This window comes from Grammomys surdaster, unplaced genomic scaffold, assembly GCF_004785775.1.
Source record: "Grammomys surdaster isolate TR1022 unplaced genomic scaffold, NIH_TR_1.0 62, whole genome shotgun sequence".
NCBI lineage: Eukaryota > Metazoa > Chordata > Mammalia > Rodentia > Muridae > Grammomys > Grammomys surdaster.
In genome coordinates, this window is record NW_021604564.1 from 19,855,699 (window position 1) to 19,876,614 (window position 20,916).

At 41.5% G+C, this 20,916-nt stretch overlaps 1 protein-coding gene across 1 annotated transcript in view; it reads left to right on the top strand.

Annotated features, from left to right (window-relative positions):
- Positions 1-14,218: 14,218 nt before the first annotated feature.
- The window catches only part of Atp11b (ATPase phospholipid transporting 11B (putative)), a 93,862-nt gene continuing 87,164 nt past the window's right edge, over positions 14,219-20,916 (top strand). Inside the window, exon 1 of the mRNA XM_028763590.1 lies at positions 14,219-14,571. Within this exon, the coding sequence (XP_028619423.1) occupies positions 14,545-14,571 (27 nt within the window). The 5' untranslated portion in view covers positions 14,219-14,544. The remainder of the gene's footprint in view (positions 14,572-20,916) is intronic.

The window sequence follows — 20,916 nt, forward strand, 5'->3', positions numbered from 1 at the left end:
TTCTGAAGCAATGGCCTTTCAGGTTTTAAATTATAAACTTTAATATATTTTAGTTTTTTTTTTTTTTCGGTTTTTCAAGACAGGGTTTCTCTGTGTAGTCCTGGCTGTCCTGGAACTCACTCTGTAGACCAGGCTGGCCTCGAACTCAGAAATCCACCTGCCTCTGCCTCCCAAGTGCTGGAGGCATGCACCACCACTGCCCGGTTTAATATATTTTAAATGATGTATGAAATTTATACATACTAATGACGTACCATATGATGTTTTAATACACGAATACATTGGACAATGTTTAAATCAGGTCAAATCTGCTATTCCTTTGTGGTGAAAATCTCAAAATACTTTCTCTTAAGGGTTTTTGAAATGTACATTATTACTGTTATCTATCCTCACTCTACTTTGCAAAGGTACAACAGAACTTACTGCTTCTGTCTAACTATAACTTAGCACCTACTCATGTTGAACTATAAGCCTCTTAAAAGCACTGCTAACGAGACTGGCTATTCACCTGGGGACCTAGCACAATGACTAGCTTTTGCTAAGTGCTCCACAGTTGCTTATTGAAAGATCAAATGGTGGGGAAAAAAATGAGCATGGAGAGAGAGGATAGAGTCTGGACACCAGAACAGAACAGAAAATAATTTTTTAAAGGAGTCTTATAAAACTGCCAATTTTACACTGATTATAATGACAACTTTACATAGTATTTTACTAGTAAATATCTAAAGATAAACCAATCAATCTCACCAGAAGTATAACATTAGGATATTGGCAGGGCTGGAGAGATGGTCCAGTTGGTAAAAGTGATTATTGTCAATCTTGAGGATCTCAATTCAGTCCCTAGATCTTACTGTGCAAGTGGAGAACTGACTCCCTCCAATTGTCCTCTGACTGCCATTTGTGGACATGTGTGAGCACACACACACACACACACACACACACAAGCTCGGAGTAAATAAATACGTAATAAAAAAATTGAAGAACAAAGACATATTCTAAGTGTCTGCGTATTTTACAGGAAGATGCCTCTTGTCCCATTTGCTCTTCTCTAGTCAGCCATGTCTTACCCTCCTTCTGAGCACGCAGTTTACCATCCTTGGAGATTTCTTGACTTCTCCACTAGTCACTTCAACGTTGTTTCCTATTCATCAAGCCGCTCCCTAAGCAGCAGATATTTGAGTCACTGACAAATGTTACACAATCTCTGCTCCATAGAGTCATTTCTCGGAGGAAGACAACACTGAGGTCACAGTACACAAGCACATGATTACCAGTGTGCAAATCCAGGATGTGCACAGAGTCCCATGGAGATGCTTAATGGGAGGGGGTTCACAAGACTCTGGTTGAAAATCTCAGTACTTGCCTGGGGCATCCTGAAAAAAGAAAGGCTCAGAAAAGGAGACTAAGAAAGAAAAACTTAAGACATCTTACATTAGAAAGCTAATGAGAGCCTTTGAATCAGGGGAGAATCTAGGAAGGAGCTGCTCTGAATAAATGTGCCTCTTGTATATTTGTTCAAGAAATAGGCAGTAGTTTTATATTCTTTTTTGCTAGGTTGGGCCAGGGCAGCTTTTAAGTACAGAATCTTTTAAGTCCTCAGAGTTTATGAATGCTTTAATCCAGCATTGTATAGAATCCCAACCTCCTCTGAAAGGGTAACTGAAGCCAGACTTAGCTGAGTAAGACGGTAGGGGATAACAGACCAGATTCCCAGAGGTTATATGCAGCACAAGAAGCAGCTGAAGGAGCTGGAGTCAAGAGTGGAGAGCCAGGGCACCAGCTAGCTCTCCCTGCTCTGTAGGGAGACAGCTCCAAAGGTGATCTCATCCAATTTAAAGAAGATCTTTCCTGAAGTGAGAGCCATGTCAGGACACAGCCACACAGGCTGGCAGGCAGCTGCACAAACACAGACTGTTAGGCTGATTTCAGGCAAGTGTGTGTCTGTATTCCTCAGAGTCTCTCCTGCTCTGGATCCTTGTCCACTTCGTGTATCAGCTTCCCTTACAGAGATATTTGTCTCTCTGGCTCTTTGAGCAATAACGGCTTCTCCTCCTGGCTACACTTTTCTTGCTGTAGCATCCATCCAAGTCTTCCTTCATCTCAAGCCATCTGAGCACAGTCCTCAGGTCCCACCTTCTTCTGATCCTCCCTGAGCAGTAAGGAATCAACCTGCTTGTCAGGCTTGTCGTCTAGGACCACAGAGGATCCAGGCACTACACTCTTATTTAAAAGATGCCAACACAGACACACACACAGAGATGCATATACACAGAGACACCCCCACACACATATACACAAAGGGACACACACATACACAGACAGACACACACAGATGCATATACACACAGATACACACACACATACACAGATAAACATGTATACAGACACACACAGATGCATACATGTACATATATACAGACACAGACACACACAGATCCATACACAGATAGACACACACATACACATATACAGACATACAAAGACACATACACACACACATATACAGACATACAAAGACACATACACACATACACAGACATTCACAGATATAGACACACGCATATACAGACATACACAAACACACACACATACATACACACATACACAGATATACATAGACACAGACACATATACAGACATACACACACATACACAGATACACACACACACACAAACAGATACACACAGACACGGATACACACACACACACACAAACAGATACACACAGACACAGATACACACACACCTCATTGATAAACTGTTGCCAAAGCAAGGTATTCAGCCTAAGCCCTTGAACTAGTAAGTACTTGTTCTTGTTTCCCAGACTGAAATTTCTTTGAATTAGTGTTTCATAATTCACGACATTCAACTTGTTTTTCTCGAAATCTTGGGGATGCAATCTTCAGTTGCCTTTCTTTCTTCCTCACATTTTCCCCCCTCATGGCCTTTCTGACCTCCCTACAGTTTATTCAACATCATCCCTATAAATAAACATTTAGAGTCACTGTGAAGAAGGGAAAGCTTATGGAACTGTGGCAGAGGTAAAGGAAATCGTATGATCTTTAGACTTGGTCATGGAGGGCTCTCTCTAGTCTCAAGACCAATCTTTATGACCTGTTGTCATAAATGAGTGTTGTATATTCTCCTTTATTCTGTCTATTCAGAAAGATTGAAGGTTACTTATAAAGTGTGAACAGTACAACAGAACATACAGGAAGTAATTAGTCAAAGGTTAACCATGAGGAGACAAATAATAAATTGACCTTGAAAAACTTACAAATGTACATCATGGGTAGCTGTCATTACAAGTCACCAAAACAGCAAAGACAGGAAGCGCACCAACTTACAAAATTCCAAATACTCACAGGATAGTGAAACAAGGATTGCTCGAGTGGTGCTATAGTTACTCGTGTCATTAATGAACTTCTTCCGGTACTTAGGATAAGGACAAAGCTCATGGGAAAGTAGTATTTTCACACCCTCCCTCAATGGACACAGTTACAGGGTCTTTGGCTACTTCTTTTACAGTCCTTGGACTTACGACTGTGCACTGCAGGTCTGTGACAGTAAAAGGAAGAGCCACATGAGTAGCAAAGAGTGCCCTTTGATAGAGTTCCTAAGACCTAAAGGTAAAATCTAGATCTTGAAAAGACAGCACCATGTTTAGGAAACCTTCTGTCAACATTCCTCCTTTCAGCTGAGTGTTTAAGCTTGGCAAGTAGAGCTGCACTGGCAACTCATCTGCACGGGTAGACAGACTACAAATGCAGTAATGTTTTGTAAAAGCTAAAAAGAACCCTGAACATATGGGTGGATGTATCCAATATTTTTTCCCTTAGAAAACAATTTTAGCCCAGAAAAATCTATGTAGTGATTACTAGGAAATTCCTACCTAATGCAGTCAATTTGATCAGAAAAGAAAAACAAAACAAAGTTTATAAATTTTCAAACTATGTAACTTGAAGCAATGAAAGTGTCCTGTGGGAGCTATAAAACAAGATGTTGTAACAGCAATGTCTTTGGAAGGCTTAGTTTGCTCAACTGTGTAGTGCTGAAAGTTGGGTAAATGTTGGAGGCAGCCCTAACAGTTACAGTGTTACAAATTGCAGTATTATTGCAAAAGTATTCTTGCAATTATTGCAAGAGTATTCTTGCAATTATTGATTAAAGTCCACTGATATTCTCGTTAGAAATTCATCATAGTTCCCTCTTTAGGCAAGTATGCAAACATGAAGTCATTAGGGCTGTTTTCATTCTGTTTTTGTTGGTTTATTTGTTTGTTTTAATAAATCATAGGATGTATCCAAAAGTAGTGTCAAGTTATGAAAGGGCAACTTAAAGTCAGGAGGAAATTAGGAAATAAATTTATGTTTTTCCTATTTTCTTGCCTTTCTAGCGATAATTTTTATGAATTCCAATTCTCACAGTGGTTTTGGATTTCAGTTAGGTGTTTGTACAAATGGTTCAAAAAATTGAAACTGAGTTTATATCACATAGCTCACTGCAGATATCTATCTCAGGACTTTTCAGGGTGTTGTATGACAAGACTTTTCCTGGGGAGGTACAACACACACATCTTCACACTCCTATGGGGAGACCACTACAGACCAAAGTATGGACCCACCGAAGTCTAAATCTGGTGAAACAATTGATTTTATTGGGACTACTTACAGAAGAAGAAATGACTGAAAGACAGCTGCATCACCAAAACCCACCCCAGCTTTGGTGACAGCTTACAAAGTTGAGAACATGAAGCATACTGCACAGCCTGCAGGCAGCTCAGCAGGCTGGAGAATGTCCTTTCCAAGTGACTAAATTGGCCTATACCTCTTTTAGCAGCTGGGCTAGTCTCTGCTTCTTCCAGGTACTTTGTCTAGTGTCTGTTTCCTTTGCAGCTCAGTTTGTCTGAGAGTGACTCTCAGAAGTCTTTCTTGCTTACTCCTGGAGGGAGGGGCCTAGTGAGTCTGGTTAGTTTTAGGGACTTCCTAAAGCTATTTTGAGTTGTTTACCTTCTGTCTTAAGGAGTTTCCTTACATACAATGTTTCAATTTCAGGGGAAACTGCTACATTCACAAGGAAGGATACAACTAAGTAGTACACCGCTGTCCTGTAGCGAGTCTCCACAAGGTCCGATGTCTAACCCTATGGAGATCTAGAAAAGCTTGCATCATTTCTTTTTTTTTTTTTTTATTGGATGTTTTATTTACATTTCCTATGTTGTCCCCTTACCCCATCCCCCACCCACCCGGAACCCCCAATCCCCTCACCCCTCCTCCTTCTTCTCTGTGGATGTAACCTCTATCTACTCCCCCCCACTCCCACCTCCCCACCCTCAAAATTCCCACCCCCTGGGGCATCCAGCCTTCATGAGGTCAAGGTTCTCTTCTTCCACCTATGCCCAGCAGGGCCCTTCACTCTTATATATTCAGTTGAAGCCCTGGATCCCCCCCCCTAAGTGCTCCCAGGCTGGTGGTTTAGACCCTGGGAGCTGTGGTTGGTTGGTATTATTGTTCTCCTCATGGTGCTGCAAATCCTTTCAGCTCCTTCAGTCTTCACTCTAACTCCTCTATTGAGAAACCCATGATCAGTTCAATGGCTAGTTGTGAGCATCTGCCTCTGAATATGTCAGACTCTTGAAGACCTCTGAGGAGACATCCATATCAGGCTCTTATCAGCATGCACTTCCTGACTTCCACATCAGCATCTACCTTTGGTGACTGCACATGGGATGGATACTCAGGTGGGGTGGTCTTCAGACAGCCCCTCCTTCAGTTTTTGTCCCTCGCTTTGTCTCCATATTTGTTCCCTTGAGTATTTTGTTGCTCCTTCTAAGAAGGACCAAATCACACCCACATGGTCTTCCTTCTTTATGGACTTCATGTGGCCTGTGAGTTGCATCTTGGGCATTTCAAGGTTCTGGGCTAATATCCAATAATCACTGAGTGAATACCATGTGTGTTCTTTTGTGATTGGCTTACCTCACTCAGGATGATAATTTCTAGTTCCATCCATTTACCTAGGAACCTCTCGAATTCATTGTTTTTAATAGCTGAGTAATACTCCATTGTGTAAATATACCACATTTTTTGAATCCATTCCTCAGTTGAAGGACATCTGGGTTCTTTCCAGCTCCTGGCTATTATAAATAAGGCTGCTATGAACATAGTTGAGCATATGTCCTTATTATATGTTCGAGCATCTTCTGGGTATATGCCTAGGAGTGGTATAGCTGGATCCTCAGGTAATCCTATGTCCAATTTTCTGAGGAACCGCCAGACTGATTTCCAAAGTGGTTGCACCATCTTGCAGTCCCACCAACAATGGAGGAGTGTTCCTCTTTCTCCACACCCTCGCCAGCATCTACTATCACCTGAGTTTTTAATCTTAGCCATTCTGACTGGTGTGAGATGGAATCTCAGGGTTGTTTTGATTTGCATTTCCCTGACGACTAAGGATGCCGAGCATTTCTTTAGGTGCTTCTCGGCCATTCGAGTTTCTTCTGTTGAAAATTCTTTGTTAAGCTCTATACCCCATTTTTTAATAGGGTAATTTGGTTGTCTGGAGTCTAATTTCTTGAGTTCTTTGTATATATTGGATATTAGCCCTCTATCAGATGAAGGATTGGTAAAGATCTTTTCCCAATTTGTTGGTTGTCGTTTTGTCCTATTGACAGTGTCCTTTGCCTTACAGAAACTTTGCAATTTTATGAAGTCCCATTTGTCAATTCTTGATCTTAGAGCATATGCCATTGGAGTTCTGTTCAGGAACTTTTCCCCTGTGCCCAAGTATTCGAGGCTTTTCCCCACCTTCTCTTCTATTAGTTTCAGTGTATCTGGTTTTATGTGGAGGTCCTTTATCCACTTAGATTTGAGCTTTGTACAAGGGGATAAGAATGGATCAATTTTCATTCTTCTACATGTTGTCCTCCAGTTGAACCAGCACCATTTGTTGAAAATGCTGTCCTTTTTCCACTGGACAGTTTTAGCTCCTTTGTCAAAGATCAAGTGACCATAGGAGTGTGGGTTCATTTCTGGGTCTTCAATTCTATTCCATTGATCTTCCTGCCTGTCTCTGTACCAATACCAGGTAGTTTTTATCACTATTGCTCTGTAGTACAGCTTGAGGTCAGGGATGGTAATTCCTCCAGAAGTTCTTTTATTGTTGAGAATAGTTTTCGCTATCCTGGGTTTTTTGTTATTCCATATGAATTTGAGAATTTCCTTTTCTAACTCTGTGAAGAATTGAGTTGGGATTTTAATGGGGATTGCATTGAATCTGTAGATTGCTTTTGGCAAGATGGCCATTTTTATTATATTAATCCTGCCAATCCATGAGCATGGGAGATCTTTCCATCTTCTGAGATCTTCTTCAATTTCTTTCTTCAGAGGCTTGAAGTTCTTGTCATACATGTCTTTCACTTGCTTGGTTAGATTCACCCCAAGGTATTTTATATTATTGGCAACTATTGTGAAGGGTGTCATTTCCCTAATTTCTTTTTCAGTCTGTTTATCTTTCATGTAGAGGAAGGCTACTGATTTGTTTGAGTTGATTTTATAACCAGCCACTTTGCTGAAGTTGTTTATCAGGTTTAGGAGTTCTCTGGTGGAAGTTTTGGGGTCACTTAAGTATACTATCATGTCACCTGGAAATAGCGATAGCATCATTTCTTTTTTTCCTATGTAAAATCTCATCTAGAACTCCTAGAATAGTAATTATTCGGAAGGATTTTTTTCTAGTATTACTATTTTGTAATCTATCCTATTTGCTATTTAAAATTTATTTATTTTGTGCACATGCATGCCACAGTGCATATATGGAGGTCAGAGGACAGTTTGCAGCAGTTGGTTCTCTTTTTCCGTTATATGGGTTCTCAGGATTGGAAGTCAGGTCATTACATTTGGCCACAAGCATCTTTACTCTCAGAACCATCTTATCAAACCCAGATTTGTGATTTTAAGTTGTAAGTTGGAAAATTGTAAGTTGGCATTTTCAAAAATGATATTTAAAAAGATTTTCCTAGCATGTCAGTCTGATACTATAAAAACATTTGAGGCAACACACTGGACAGGTTCAGTGTACATCATAGAGACTGACTGTGGAAGAGTCAGGGAGGCACTCTCTTGAGATTGCCTTTAACCTAAAGTAGCAGCTCTCCCTCGAATATTTGGGCACAGGGGAAAAGTTCCTGAACAGAACACCAATGGCATATGCTCTAAGATCAAGAATTGACAAATGGGACTTCATAAAATTGCAAAGATTCTGTAAGGCAAAGGACACTGTCAATAGGACAAAACGACAACCAACAAATTGGGAAAAGATCTTTACCAATCCTACATCTGATAGAGGGCTAATATCCAATATATACAAAGAACTCAAGAAATTAGACTCCAGACAACCAAATAACCCTATTAAAAAATGTTCAGTATCCTTAGTTGTCAGGGAAATGCAAATCAAAACAACCCTGAGATTCCATCTCACACCAGTCAGAATGGCTAAGATTAAAAACTCAGGTGATAGTAGATGCTGGCGAGGGTGTGGAGAAAGAGGAACACTCCTCCATTGTTGGTGGGACTGCAAGATGGTGCAACCACTTTGGAAATCAGTCTGGCGGTTCCTCAGAAAATTGGACATAGGATTACCTGAGGATCCAGCTATACCACTCCTAGGCATATACCCAGAAGATGCTCGAACATATAATAAGGACATATGCTCAACTATGTTCATAGCAGCCTTATTTATAATAGCCAGGAGCTGGAAAGAACCCAGATGTCCTTCAACTGAGGAATGGATTCAAAAGATGTGGTATATTTACACAATGGAGTATTACTCAGCTATTAAAAACAATGAATTCGAGAGGTTCCTAGGTAAATGGATGGAACTAGAAATTATCATCCTGAGTGAAGTAAGCCAATCACAAAAGAACACACATGGTATTCACTCAGTGATTATTGGATATTAGCCCAGAACCTTGAAATGCCCAAGATGCAACTCACAGGCCACATGAAGCTCATGAAGAAGGAAGACCATGTGGGTGTGATTTGGTCCTTCTTAGAAGGAGCAACAAAATACTCAAGGGAGCAAATATGGAGACAAAGTGAGGGACAGAAACTTAAGGAGGGGCTGTCTGAAGACCATTCCACCTGAGTATCCATCCCATGTGCAATCACCAAAGGTAGATGCTGATGTGGAAGTCAGGAAATGCATGCTGATAAGAGCCTGATATGGATGTCTCCTCAGAGGTCTTCAAGAGTCTGACATATTCAGAGGCAGATGCTCACAGCTGACCATTGAACTGATCATGGGGTTCCCAGTGGAGGAGTTAGAGTGAAGACTGAAGGAGTTGAAAAGGTTTTCAACCCCATGAGGAGAGCAACAATACCAACCAACCACAGCTCCCAGGGTCTAAACCACCAGCCTGAGAGCACTTAGGGAGGGATCAGGGATTCAGCTGAATAGTAAGAGTGGAGGGCCCTGCTGGGCATAGGTGGAAGAAGAGAACCTTGACCTCATGAAGACTGGACGCCCCAGGGGGTGGGAATTTTGAGGGTGGGGAGGTGGGAGTTGGGGGGTAGGTAGAGGTTACATCTGCAGAGAAGAAGGAGGAGGGGTGAGGGGATGGGGAGTTCCTGGGTGGGTGGGCGATGGGGTAAGGGGACAACATATGCAATGTAAATGAAACATCCAATAAAAAAAATTTAAGGGGCTGGAGAGATGGCTCAGCGGTTAAGAGCACTGACTGCTCTTCCAGAGGTCTTGAGTTCAAATCCCAGCAACCACATGGTGGCTCACAACCATCCATAATGAGATTGGATGCCCTCTTCTGGTGTGTCCGAAGACAGCGACAGTGTACTCATAAATAAAATAAATAAATAAATCTTTAAAAAAAAATTTAAAAAAAAGTAGCAGCTCTCAACCTGTCCGTCATGACCTCTTGAGGCATTGAACCACCCTTTTACAAGGGTTGCTTACCATCAGAAAACAAAGCTATTTATAGTATGATTACAGTAGCAAAAGTTCTACTTCTACAGTTATGAAGAAGAAATGAAATAATCTTACGGTTGGAGTCTCCACAACATGAGGGTCACTATAGCATGAGTATTAAAGGGTTGTACCGTTAGAATAATAGAGAGCCACTGATCTAAAGGATGGAGACCACTGGTCTCCCATAGCTTAGAATCCTCTTACGCCATCACTATGCATTGCTCTGTATTACTTTGATACTATGAACCTAGATATTTCATTTCTTCTCTCGGTTACTCATTCACTGGTCTCTCTAGATGACTGAACATTTAATGAATGCCCTTTAGACACCATGAGTACCCAAATGAATGACTTTCAACCTGGACAAGTTCAACTTGTGCCTTCTCAAACATAACCAAGATATTATGTACAAGAAAAATGCCTTTGTCTGTAATACCTAAGATTGCCTATTATACCAAGTTAGAAAATATTTGGTATTTTTTCCCCAAGAATGCACTCATCTCATAAGCATAACTGGCACATAATTATGCTAACATGAATAGAAAAGAGCCATATTTATCATTAATGTACCAGCTGTTGAATGATGCTGATAATCCCTGTATTGAGAGTGTCTGCCACCTCATTGGAGTGGCTCAAGTTTCATGTTTCCAGGGTGCTCTGTCACAGTAGCCTGTGACATGCTTTACTTCTGGCCCTTTGCCAGCACTTTCTACTCAGTGCTTTATTCTACCAGTATGTAGCTCTCTATGAGGCTCCCCTTCCCCCTCAGCCTACAGCACAGAATATTCATGAATGAACACCCTAGAGAAAACTCCTACTGTTTTCTTATTTAGGAAACTCCAGGAAATCTCCAATGAGCGGATTTTGTTTTAGCCAAGCAACTGCCATCTTGGGATGCTCAACTTTGCCTCCTTGCAAAAAGATGATCTCAGCAGTGCTTGTTGACTGCTTACACCTCAAATGAAAGGTTGAAGAGGATCAAAAGATCTTATCCTGAGAACTCAGCTGCTCCCTTCCGTTTGTTGTATATATAACTCTGCCTCAATTGCATTTGGATTCTGGGTGAGGCTGGAGTACATAGATGGGCAGTCTACAGATGGAGCGCCCTCTCTCTCTGTGGCTACCCGGGAAACTCTCATCCTTGCTAGAGAAGGGCTTTTTAGGTGTGTCTTGTTGTGAGCGCAGCACCCAGACCCCTGTAGGGAACCCCTTCATTGGTGCTCTGTAAGGAAGGAAGTTCAAGAAGCTCACTGGTCACTGGTTGCCCAGAGTGAAGTTTGAGGCAACCATGCCTCGGTAACTAGGTTCTTAGCAGAAGGGTTAGACACGCTTGTAATTAGTCAAAAGCTTGGCATCCTGGGTTTCACTTTACCCATGAGGCCCCACCGCTTCTCCCCTGAGTTAGCTACACCATCTTACACATCCAAAGCTTTCTTCACCCAAACATGTGCCCCTATAGTTCATCGGGTTGCAAAGTCTATCCCTTCTTTATCCTCTCATTTCAAACTTCAGTTTCAATTCAGATGTGGTCCAGTGGTAAAGTGTTCGCCTAGAATCAGAGATAAACAAAAATGACTGTCATAGCTTTTCTCCTGACATCTTCCCCGACTGCTATTGCTCACATCAAGTTTCTGAAATTGACTACTCTCAGTATCATACTTTAGGGTTTAACTGGTGCTTGACTGACTCACCTCCTCTTTGTGACTCCTCTTTCCTAGTAGGTAATACGCTGCACCCAGGACAGAGGAGGCCACTCTAACGTGGGCTTTGTGCCCTTTCCTAATTTTAGGCCGTCTTGACACAATCATTTGATGCTGAAATGCTGAAGAAATAGTTGTGGAATAAATGAATTGCTACTAACTCCAAACATTTTCTTTGTATTCCTGGTACCTACCTTCTTAACTCATGTGTTCCCATCTCTCTTCCTAAGCCTTTCCAATCACAATCAACAGGTTGTAATCCCTTTTATATTGAGTGAAGTTGTTTTTATGGGGTCCACTTAAATCCAACTGCAACAAAGAGCCAGAATATCTCAGAATGTTTAAGCTAGCAAACCACAAAAGTCTGTGCCAAGCAATTGTCACATTTTTCCATCAATCAGGATAGGAGTTGATTCCTGAGCCTGGGAACACGAACTTAGTTTAACCCTGCCAGCAAGATGGAGACATCCTAGAGATGGCTGGACTCAGACAACTGTTTACGACAGAAGCTGTTCAGCTATTGGGAAGTCCCCAGCTCTCCTAGGACCTGGGACCTCAAATTTACTCTCCCCCCTCAACTTCCTCCCCTCCCCCCCATGATTAAATGGAGTCTGAAAACAAAATGGCGGTACTTAGAACAAGTTTCTTTTGTTTGTTTCCAATAGCATATGTGTTTATGTATACATATACAACTGAAATCAAGATTTCAGAGAACTGGTCACTAAAAACTTCTGATCTCTACACACCAAGATGGCATGCACTCCTACCTCCAATAAATAAATTTAATTTAATAAAAACCACTGATTGTTATACATGTAGATGATTTTTGCCACCACTAAAGAATTTCAACTATAGTATAAAAATACTCTCCATGCTATGGTCCTGGTAGAAAATGTTTGGGGTAAAACACTGCTCTATTGCTATTTTTTGTTCCTGACAGTTTGAATTTTCATTACGGTCTTCATATACTTGAGTTGCTTTCTGTCATATTGCCTCAAAACACCTAGATTCAACTCCCTCCTAATTCCCCACTCCCTGCCCACTTCTACCTTTAGAAATTTGGAACCCAGTCCAATGATATATAAAGCATCCTCTAGATTGCTGTTTCACAGGTTATCTTGACAAACTTTGGTGGCATATAAATAAACATTTCCAGGGTTACTTTGTAATCAAGTCATTTAGAAATGAAATGTGAGAAGCTAGCTTGTTTAGGACTATAGCTTAAGAATACATGTCCTACTGCCTGATAGCCCATAGTCTGAATCACAATTTTGCCAAATTATTTAACTTGAGCTTCTCAATCCACACAATTGGGATAATATGTACTTCAAAGAACCAATCGATAAATGAGAAGATTGGTAGAGCTTGATGCAGTAGTTTCTGTGACATTGTCTTAGGAATGGAAGCAACAGATTGTCCTCTCTAAAAACATACCTGTAACTTCATGCTGGTGTCATAAAGTAAGGTTCAGTCATAAGAGCAAAACTAAGATTCCGTTTTCTTTTTAAATATCTGTTCTAAATTTGGGTAATCTATAATATTAAAAAATCCATTGCTGCTTTTATAGGTCATAGATATCTGAAAGAAAGATTCTAACTGCAACGCTGGATTATCTAAAAAATGCCTACTGAAACCAAAAGGCTGACTGGTCTGATTATGGTAGCTTAGATTTAGGTTTTTGCTCAATGGTACTTTTCAAATTACAAGCGTCTAATGGTGAAGTGTTTTAATTGAGGAAAATGAGTACGACACGAAGATGTACAAGTGGATGCTTTTAAACAGTATAAACTTCTTCCATTTGCTTGTATGGTCCCTCTCAACAGTTATCCACATCCTTGTCGGAGAGGTCAAGCTACTTCCAGGGTAGTTTTCTTTGCATGCCTAGCAGTTAGCGCTTCATAGAAAGCCTTTCCCCTTAACCTTTCCAGTTTAATTCAGCAAGATAGGATCTGAACAACATCCCCAGAAACTGAGGTGCAGCCTGTACTCTCACAGAAAAATCTCAAACTTTCCCCAATGTTAGCCCACTTTGGTCACTCGCTGAGTTATGTGCGAAGCAGTTAAATGCCCTTGACAATTAAAAGAGTATCTTCACCAATTCTGTGAGAATTTCCTACAATTTATTTTGATCATAATCATTTTCCCCTCAAATGAAAGCCTTTGATAATTTGATGGTAGCCTCTGGGGACTGACTATTCTGGTCACATACATTGCTGGTGCGGATACGTGTGTGTGTGTGTGTGTGTGTGTGTGTGTGTGTGTATGAACTGCCCACTCAACTCTCCCTCGAGAAGTTGCTGCAGCCTGGCCCGCGAGGGGACAAAAACTCGGAAAAGGCCCACAGGGCAGGCGAACGTGAGAGCGTGCACGCTTTCACGACATACCGCCCGGAAAGGGGCAGGCAAACCCGTGCGAAAACTGGGAAGGGTGGGCCTCGGAGGGTTAGCATAGCGGGCGGGTCCAGAGCAGGTGAGGGAGGGGCGCAGGGCTTGGGGCGGGGCCATGGCGGACGGGGGTGGAGCGCAGGGCTTGGGGGCGGGGCCATGGCGGGCGAGGGCGGGGCGGCGCCGTGGGGGCGGCGGTGCTTCGGGTGGGGTGACAACGGTCAGAGATGAAGGTGGCCGCGGCGCAGCGGGGAGTTGAGCTGCGCCGGGCGCGGTTGGCAGCCAGGCCGCGCCTGTAGGACCTCGGGGCCGGGGTGGCGGGATGGGGACCCTACTCGGGTAGAAAGGCGGCGGCAGCAGAGAGCGGAACTTAAGCCCGAGGGGCTCGCCTGCTCCGGTCACTCTCGGAGTCCTCCTCCACCTGCTGCCGCTCGGCCCCGCGTCCGGCGCGCCACCACGGCCTCGCCGGCGCCGGGGCCATGTGGCGCTGGGTCCGGCAGCAGCTGGTAAGTGAGTGCTGGGTGGCGCGGCGGGGCGGCGCGGGCTAGGCCGCGGCGGGCGCGCGCGGCTCTCCCTCGGCCCGGGCTCCGCACAGCGCGGGGATGCGCTGCAGCTTGCGGCCGCTGCGGGTCGCGAGCGGCGCGGGCCCCGAGGTGACGGAGGCGGCGGCGCGGGGCGCGGGTCAGGCGGCTCCCCGGACTCCGAACTAGGCTCGTGCGGGCTCCGGAGGAGGTCTGGGTCCTCCTCGGCCTCCCGGCGGAAGCTCGCCCAGGGCCTAGGAGGAAGGCGGGCCGGAAAGGTCCTCACCGCAGACCGGTGCAACTTCTCTGTGAATCTGCCCACCCCTCCTCAAGGCGGTTAGAACGCACGGGTTTGGAACCAGTGGGTAACTTTTGGACATTACTGTGTTACCTGGAGAGAGAAAAAGAAAGCCCTCGAGTGACTTAAGTATCTCAAAAGCGTCACCTTTCTCAGAAATTATCCACAGACGAAAATCTCTCATGTCTCTTGGCACCTGCAGCCTAGAAAATAACGCCGAGGCGACAGTGACAGAGCAGACATCACTTCAGTTCTAGGAATGCTAACCTATATGCTGTTTAATTTCGAAATTGTACCAATTGCAGTATTTTTGTTTACGAGGTTTCAAGGCAGTGATAAATCTTAGTGAATCAGAAATGTACTGTTTTGAGACCAAAATCTTCATTCTTTTTTTTCCCCCTGTGGTAGAACAGCTTTTCAGGTAAAAACTAAAAAGTATGTATTTCAGTCAGTCTCCTGTTTACTTTACAGTAAGCATCACTCTTAAATAAAGAAATCTTATAAATAAAACTAGAACTGCCTGCCACTCCCTCATACAAATGGTGGGTTTTTATTTTTAGCTAACTGTTGCAAATTGAAATATTCCAGCTTTATTGGGAATCCAAGCTAATGATGTCACTTAATCCACACTGTTGGCTTTCTTGTGGCAAGCCGGTACAGTAAGGAAGTTAATTATTACAAATCTGATCTGCTTTTGACTTCTCAGATGTCATGTAAAGAAGGCTTGATTTAACACCTTTTATCTGATGTTTTGTGTGAGAAAATAATTTTTAAGTCTGTTTTTTTCAAGCTTTTCCCAGTATGTTAAGACAGTGTCTCAGTGTGAGGTACTTTTTTTGTTAGCTTGAATAAAATCCTTCTGTATGATCATTCCTATCTTCCAGATAGAAATCTGGTAACGTTGGGGAAAATGGCTTTAATGTTTACAGCTGAAAGGAAGAACCAGAAGCTGTGTGGTCATTTATAAGTCAGCTGTCTTATGGGACTAACAAGTTGAACAAGTTGCCTTGCATAAAAAAATGCTATCTCTGATATTTAGTTGCCTGTCACTGGTTTTACTTTTACCATATCAAGTCTTTAAGGCCTTGTGCCAAAGCAGGACTTTGTATTGCTAAGTTTGTGTAATCACGTAACTTACAAATTAAGTTATGTATGTACATATTATTAAGTATGTACAGAGTAACGAAGTATGTTGTACTAGCTCAGTAATAAATAGCCATTCTAGTAGCTACTCCAAGAATTCTGTTCAAAAAGTCTAGCTTGGCTTATTCATATTATACACATTTTATATACAAATAATGCAGATATATTCTATGTGTGCTCACTGGGTTTAGTCACCAACATTATGTTAATTGTAAAATTCATAAAGTGAAAATTTGGGTAAATCAATAAATCATAGGGACAGGTTGTTTTGGAGTTACAGAACATTTCATATGAATCCTGGCTTCCAACTAATACTTTAACCAAAAAAAGATACTTTTTGTTTTTAATTTTTTTGTTAATACTTAGTGCAGTGTGTGTGTGTGTGTGTGTATGTGTGTTTAAGTCAGAGCACCCTATGCCAGTCAGTTCTTTGCTACCCTGTGGGTCTCGGGAGTCAAACTCAGGTTCTGAGGCTTGGTGGCAGTCTCCTCTGCCTCCTGAGACATCTCACTTAACTGCTGTCTTCTTATGATAGGCCATTGTATCTTCTATTAATTTATTTGCCATTTTAAAAAAATTGATTACTTTCTTATCTCTATAAAATATTTTTAACTGCCTAACCATGAGGAAGCATGATAAAAACTGACATTTTCCTTTTATGAAAATAGTGAAAACGTGAAATATCTTTTTTTTTGTTTTTCTTTTACACATAATGTTCAAATTACTTAATGCTAAAAGTTATTATGTATTTCTGGTGTAGTTTATATTCATAGTGTACCCCTTTTCAGTAACATGCTGTACTAACCCATTATAATACATCATTAACAGCGTCTCAATTATAATAGCATAGGACCATTAGATGCCTGGTGTATTATTATTATTATTATTATTATTATTATTAATTATTACCTTTCCAGTGCTAGCAGTCAAACCCACAGCTTTACACATGCTAGTGGTAGCTGTTGACCACATGCAGCTGCTAAAATTTATGTTAAAAGAAGAATATTTTCAATAGTATATTTATTTGTATAGTGCTGATGTCTACCTTTAAGCAAAAATCCTTGTAAACAAATATGTTTAGGTGACGTACATGGTATTATAGAACAATGTATTACCATGTTTTCATAGAACTTACTTGTGTGTAGTTATACGCTAAATCCTGTTTTATGTGAATGTGATGAGGCTTTTCCTCATGACTGTTCTCACTCAGCCCCTAGATTGAGCATACAGTTAGTCTTGATAATGCTTTCTGGATAATGAATAGATTAGGAAATAATGAATAATTAATTATTTCTGTGTTTAGCAACATAGTGATAAAGTTTAAGTCTGACAAGCCCAGAAGAGTGTAGAAAATGACTGTAACTGTGTGCAAGCATAAGCTATTAGATAGTGTTTGTTTTAGTTGGTGGCACAGGCCTGTAATCCGAGCATCTGGGAGTTGGAGCTGGGGTACAGTGCAGTGCAGTTCTTAAACTGTTCCTGATGGCCTTTCAGACTTGCACTGGTGATTATGAAAGGAGGTAAAGGCTGTCTCCTGATTCACTGAGGAAACTGGCAAATTCTTAGCCACAGCTCCCTGGGTGTCGTTATCAAATGCATGAGCACACTTGCTGTGTCTGTGCTCCCCTGCCTTGTTTGTGCTGTCACAGGAGGGAATCCCCTTCAGGCTCGCAGTCCACTGTGGTTGTGATACTGCTATCATCCTTCTCTAGCCCCCGTCAGTTAGCAGAGCCTTTGCCCTTTCTCATTCCCTTAAACCTGCAAACACAGTGAAGCTTCCCTCTTTATCTTAATTTGCCCTGTACTGTAACTGACTTCCAAATGTTCTTTAATATAATAATCATTTTTAAAAGGTTTATTCTGCATCAGTTCTGTCTAATAAACTTGAAATATGGCTAGCTAAAGCTGAAATTTTCTTAAGTATAAAATATAATGGATCTTAGAAGAAAAATGTGACATATCTGAGTTATATTTATTTCTGTAATAGTAAGATGGCTTAGCAGAAAAAGGTACTTGTTACCAATTACTGTAATAAATACACAGTAAATGTGCTCAGTCTGACCTCTGGGATTCACTTCGTAGGAGAAATTATCTCCTGAAAGGTATCCTCTGACTTTTACATTTGTGTGTGACATGTGCCCACTCCCCATCAATAAGTAAATATAATAAAGATTTTATTTATTTTTAAAATGTGGGTATTAGAAATTTAAAAATAATGTATGTGGCTTGCATCTGTGACTAGTGTTTTATTTTTACTAGCACTACTATATAACGTTAAAAGTAAGCTTTGGTTTCTTTGGAGCACATTAAATCTGGATATCTTTCTTTATATTTGTATCTGTTTGTCTAATCTATCTATCTATCTATCTGTCTATCTGTCTATATCTATCTATTGAAAGGATCTTTTTAATGTATCACAGGCTGGTCTTAACTTGTGATCTTCCTGCTCAGTCTCCTGAGTGTTTGGATTTTAGAAGTGTATTCTTAAATATCAAGTTTTTCTTTTGGTCAAGGTGAAATGTTAGAAGTGTCTGGGTGTTCCCAGGAGCACTCAGGGATCTTGCTTCAGAGCCTGGGTGTATGGCTTTCCCCAGAGTGAGGTCGGTATACCAGGTGTCACCATTGAAAGCAAATTTAGTTTCCTCCCCTGGCAGCAATTAAATGCCAACAGCTCTTTAGCTAAGGGTGTGATTTCGTGCCTACTTCACTTTCTCCATGCTGAAAATTTGTTTTCTCTTGCTTGATTTTGTGCAGGCCTTATATATATTGTCACAACTGCTATGATTTTGTATGTGTATCTGCCCTGTCTGGAAAAGTTGATTTGAAGTCATTTACTGTACTGGCTGGTTTTGTGTCAACTTGACACAAGCTGGAGTTATCACAGAGACAGGAACCTCCTTTGAGGAAAAGCCTCCATGAAATTCAGCTATAAGGCATTTTCTCAATTAGTGATCAAGGGAGGAAGGCTCAGTGTGGGTGGTGCCATCCCTGGGCTGGTAGTCTTGGATTCTATAAGAAAGCAAGCTGAGCAAGTCAGGGGAAGCAAGCCAGTAAGTAACATCCCTCCATGGCCTCTGCATCAGCTCCTGCTTCCTGACCTGCTTGAGTTCCAGTTCTGGCTTCTTTTGAACAGCAGTGTGGAACTGTAAGCTGAATAAAACCTTTTCCTCCCCAACTTGCTTCTTGGTCATGATGTACAGGAATAGAAACCCTGACTAAGACACTCACCATCTCTACATCTTAATCTTTTCGACTCTTTGACTTAGATCCCTGAGTCTTTGTGGGGTTTTATATAGATATCCAATCAGGGCTGAGCACTCTGACATCTCTTAATTTGCCACATGTTGATCAGTTGTGGATCTCTGTGCTAATTGCCATATATTGTAAGAAGAAGCTTCTCTGATGAGGGTTGGGTAGTGCAGTGATCTATGGGTAAAGTAGTAAGTCATTAAAAGTCATTTATTGGCATGTCCATTTAGCAGGTTAGTAGTAGGTTTTTTCCTAGAGCCAGTGATCCATCTAGCCACAGGTTCTTGGTGTCATTAATGGTGTCACATATCTCATGGAGCAGGCCTTAATTCTAATTCAGTATGTTACTTCCATATCTCTCGAGCTGCTATTGCATCAGTGGGCATATCCTGCCAGGCAGGTTGTGACTATAGTTCTCAGTGTTCATAGCTGGTTGAGGCTGATGATTACTTTTCTTGTAGTGTGCAGCACTAACGAACTCTAGAAATGAAGTTACCAGTTCAGTGCCAACTTGGTATCTTTATGTTCTGTAACTCAAGTATGTGGTGCTTTCAGCAATAGGGTTTTACTGTCAAGTTCTGGAGGGTAATCAATAGCATTGGCAATAGCCTGTACTTGTGGGGAGGGGGTTATCGATCCTTTTGGCAAACAACTCAAAAAGAGGTAACCCATTCTTGGTCCTGAGCGCTTCATTTAGTAGTGGACATCTAGTTGGGATATTGTCCTCTCACTTTAGAGAAACTCCATTTAAGCTGGAAGCTTCCACAATAGTATTCTTCTATGTGACTTTTCAAAAGGCCTTCAGTCTTAGTTATCCCTCCTCAAGTGCCCTCCTCTACTCTGTCCTTCGATCCTCAAGCCATGTAATCTTTTCTGTACCGGCTACTCCTTTGTAACACTCTATTGCTAAGCCTCTCCCATGCTCCTTTACTAGTTACCTAAGTTGTCTGTGTATTCCAAATGAAATACACATATCTAAAGCTGAAAAGCATCAACACATGAGAAAAATTCAGTGCTTATATTTCTGGATTTTGGTTACCTCACACAGGATGATTGTTTCAGTTCCATATATTTACCTGAAATTTTCATAATTTTGTTGTCTAACAGCTGAATAATATTCTATTGTATAATATACCACATCTTGTTAATAGAACAGCAATGAACATGGATAAGCAAGTATCTCTGAGGTAGAATATAGTCTTTTAGTTATTAGCCTAAGAATGGTGTAGCTGGGACTTGTGTAGATCTATTTCTAGTGCTGTGAGGAACGTCATGTTCCATAGTGATTTCCACAGCGGTGTACTAGTTTGTGTTCCCACCAGCAGTGAAAACATGTTCCACTTTTTTAGCATTTGTGTGTGCTCTCTCTTGTGCATTCCCTCCCCCTTCTTCTCTCCCTCCCTCTCCCTTTCCCTCTCCCCCTCCCCTTCTTTCTCTCTGAGACAAGTAGCTCTGACTAGAACCTGTTATATAGACTAAGCTAGCCTGGAAATTCAGAGAACCACCTGCCTCAGTCTGCCTCCTAAGTACTGAGATTAAAGGCATGTGCTATTTGTATGTAATCTTTAGAGAATTCTGTTTAGTTTCATGTACCATTTTTAAATTGGGTTGTTCCTTGATGTTTAGTCTTTTTGTTAAAC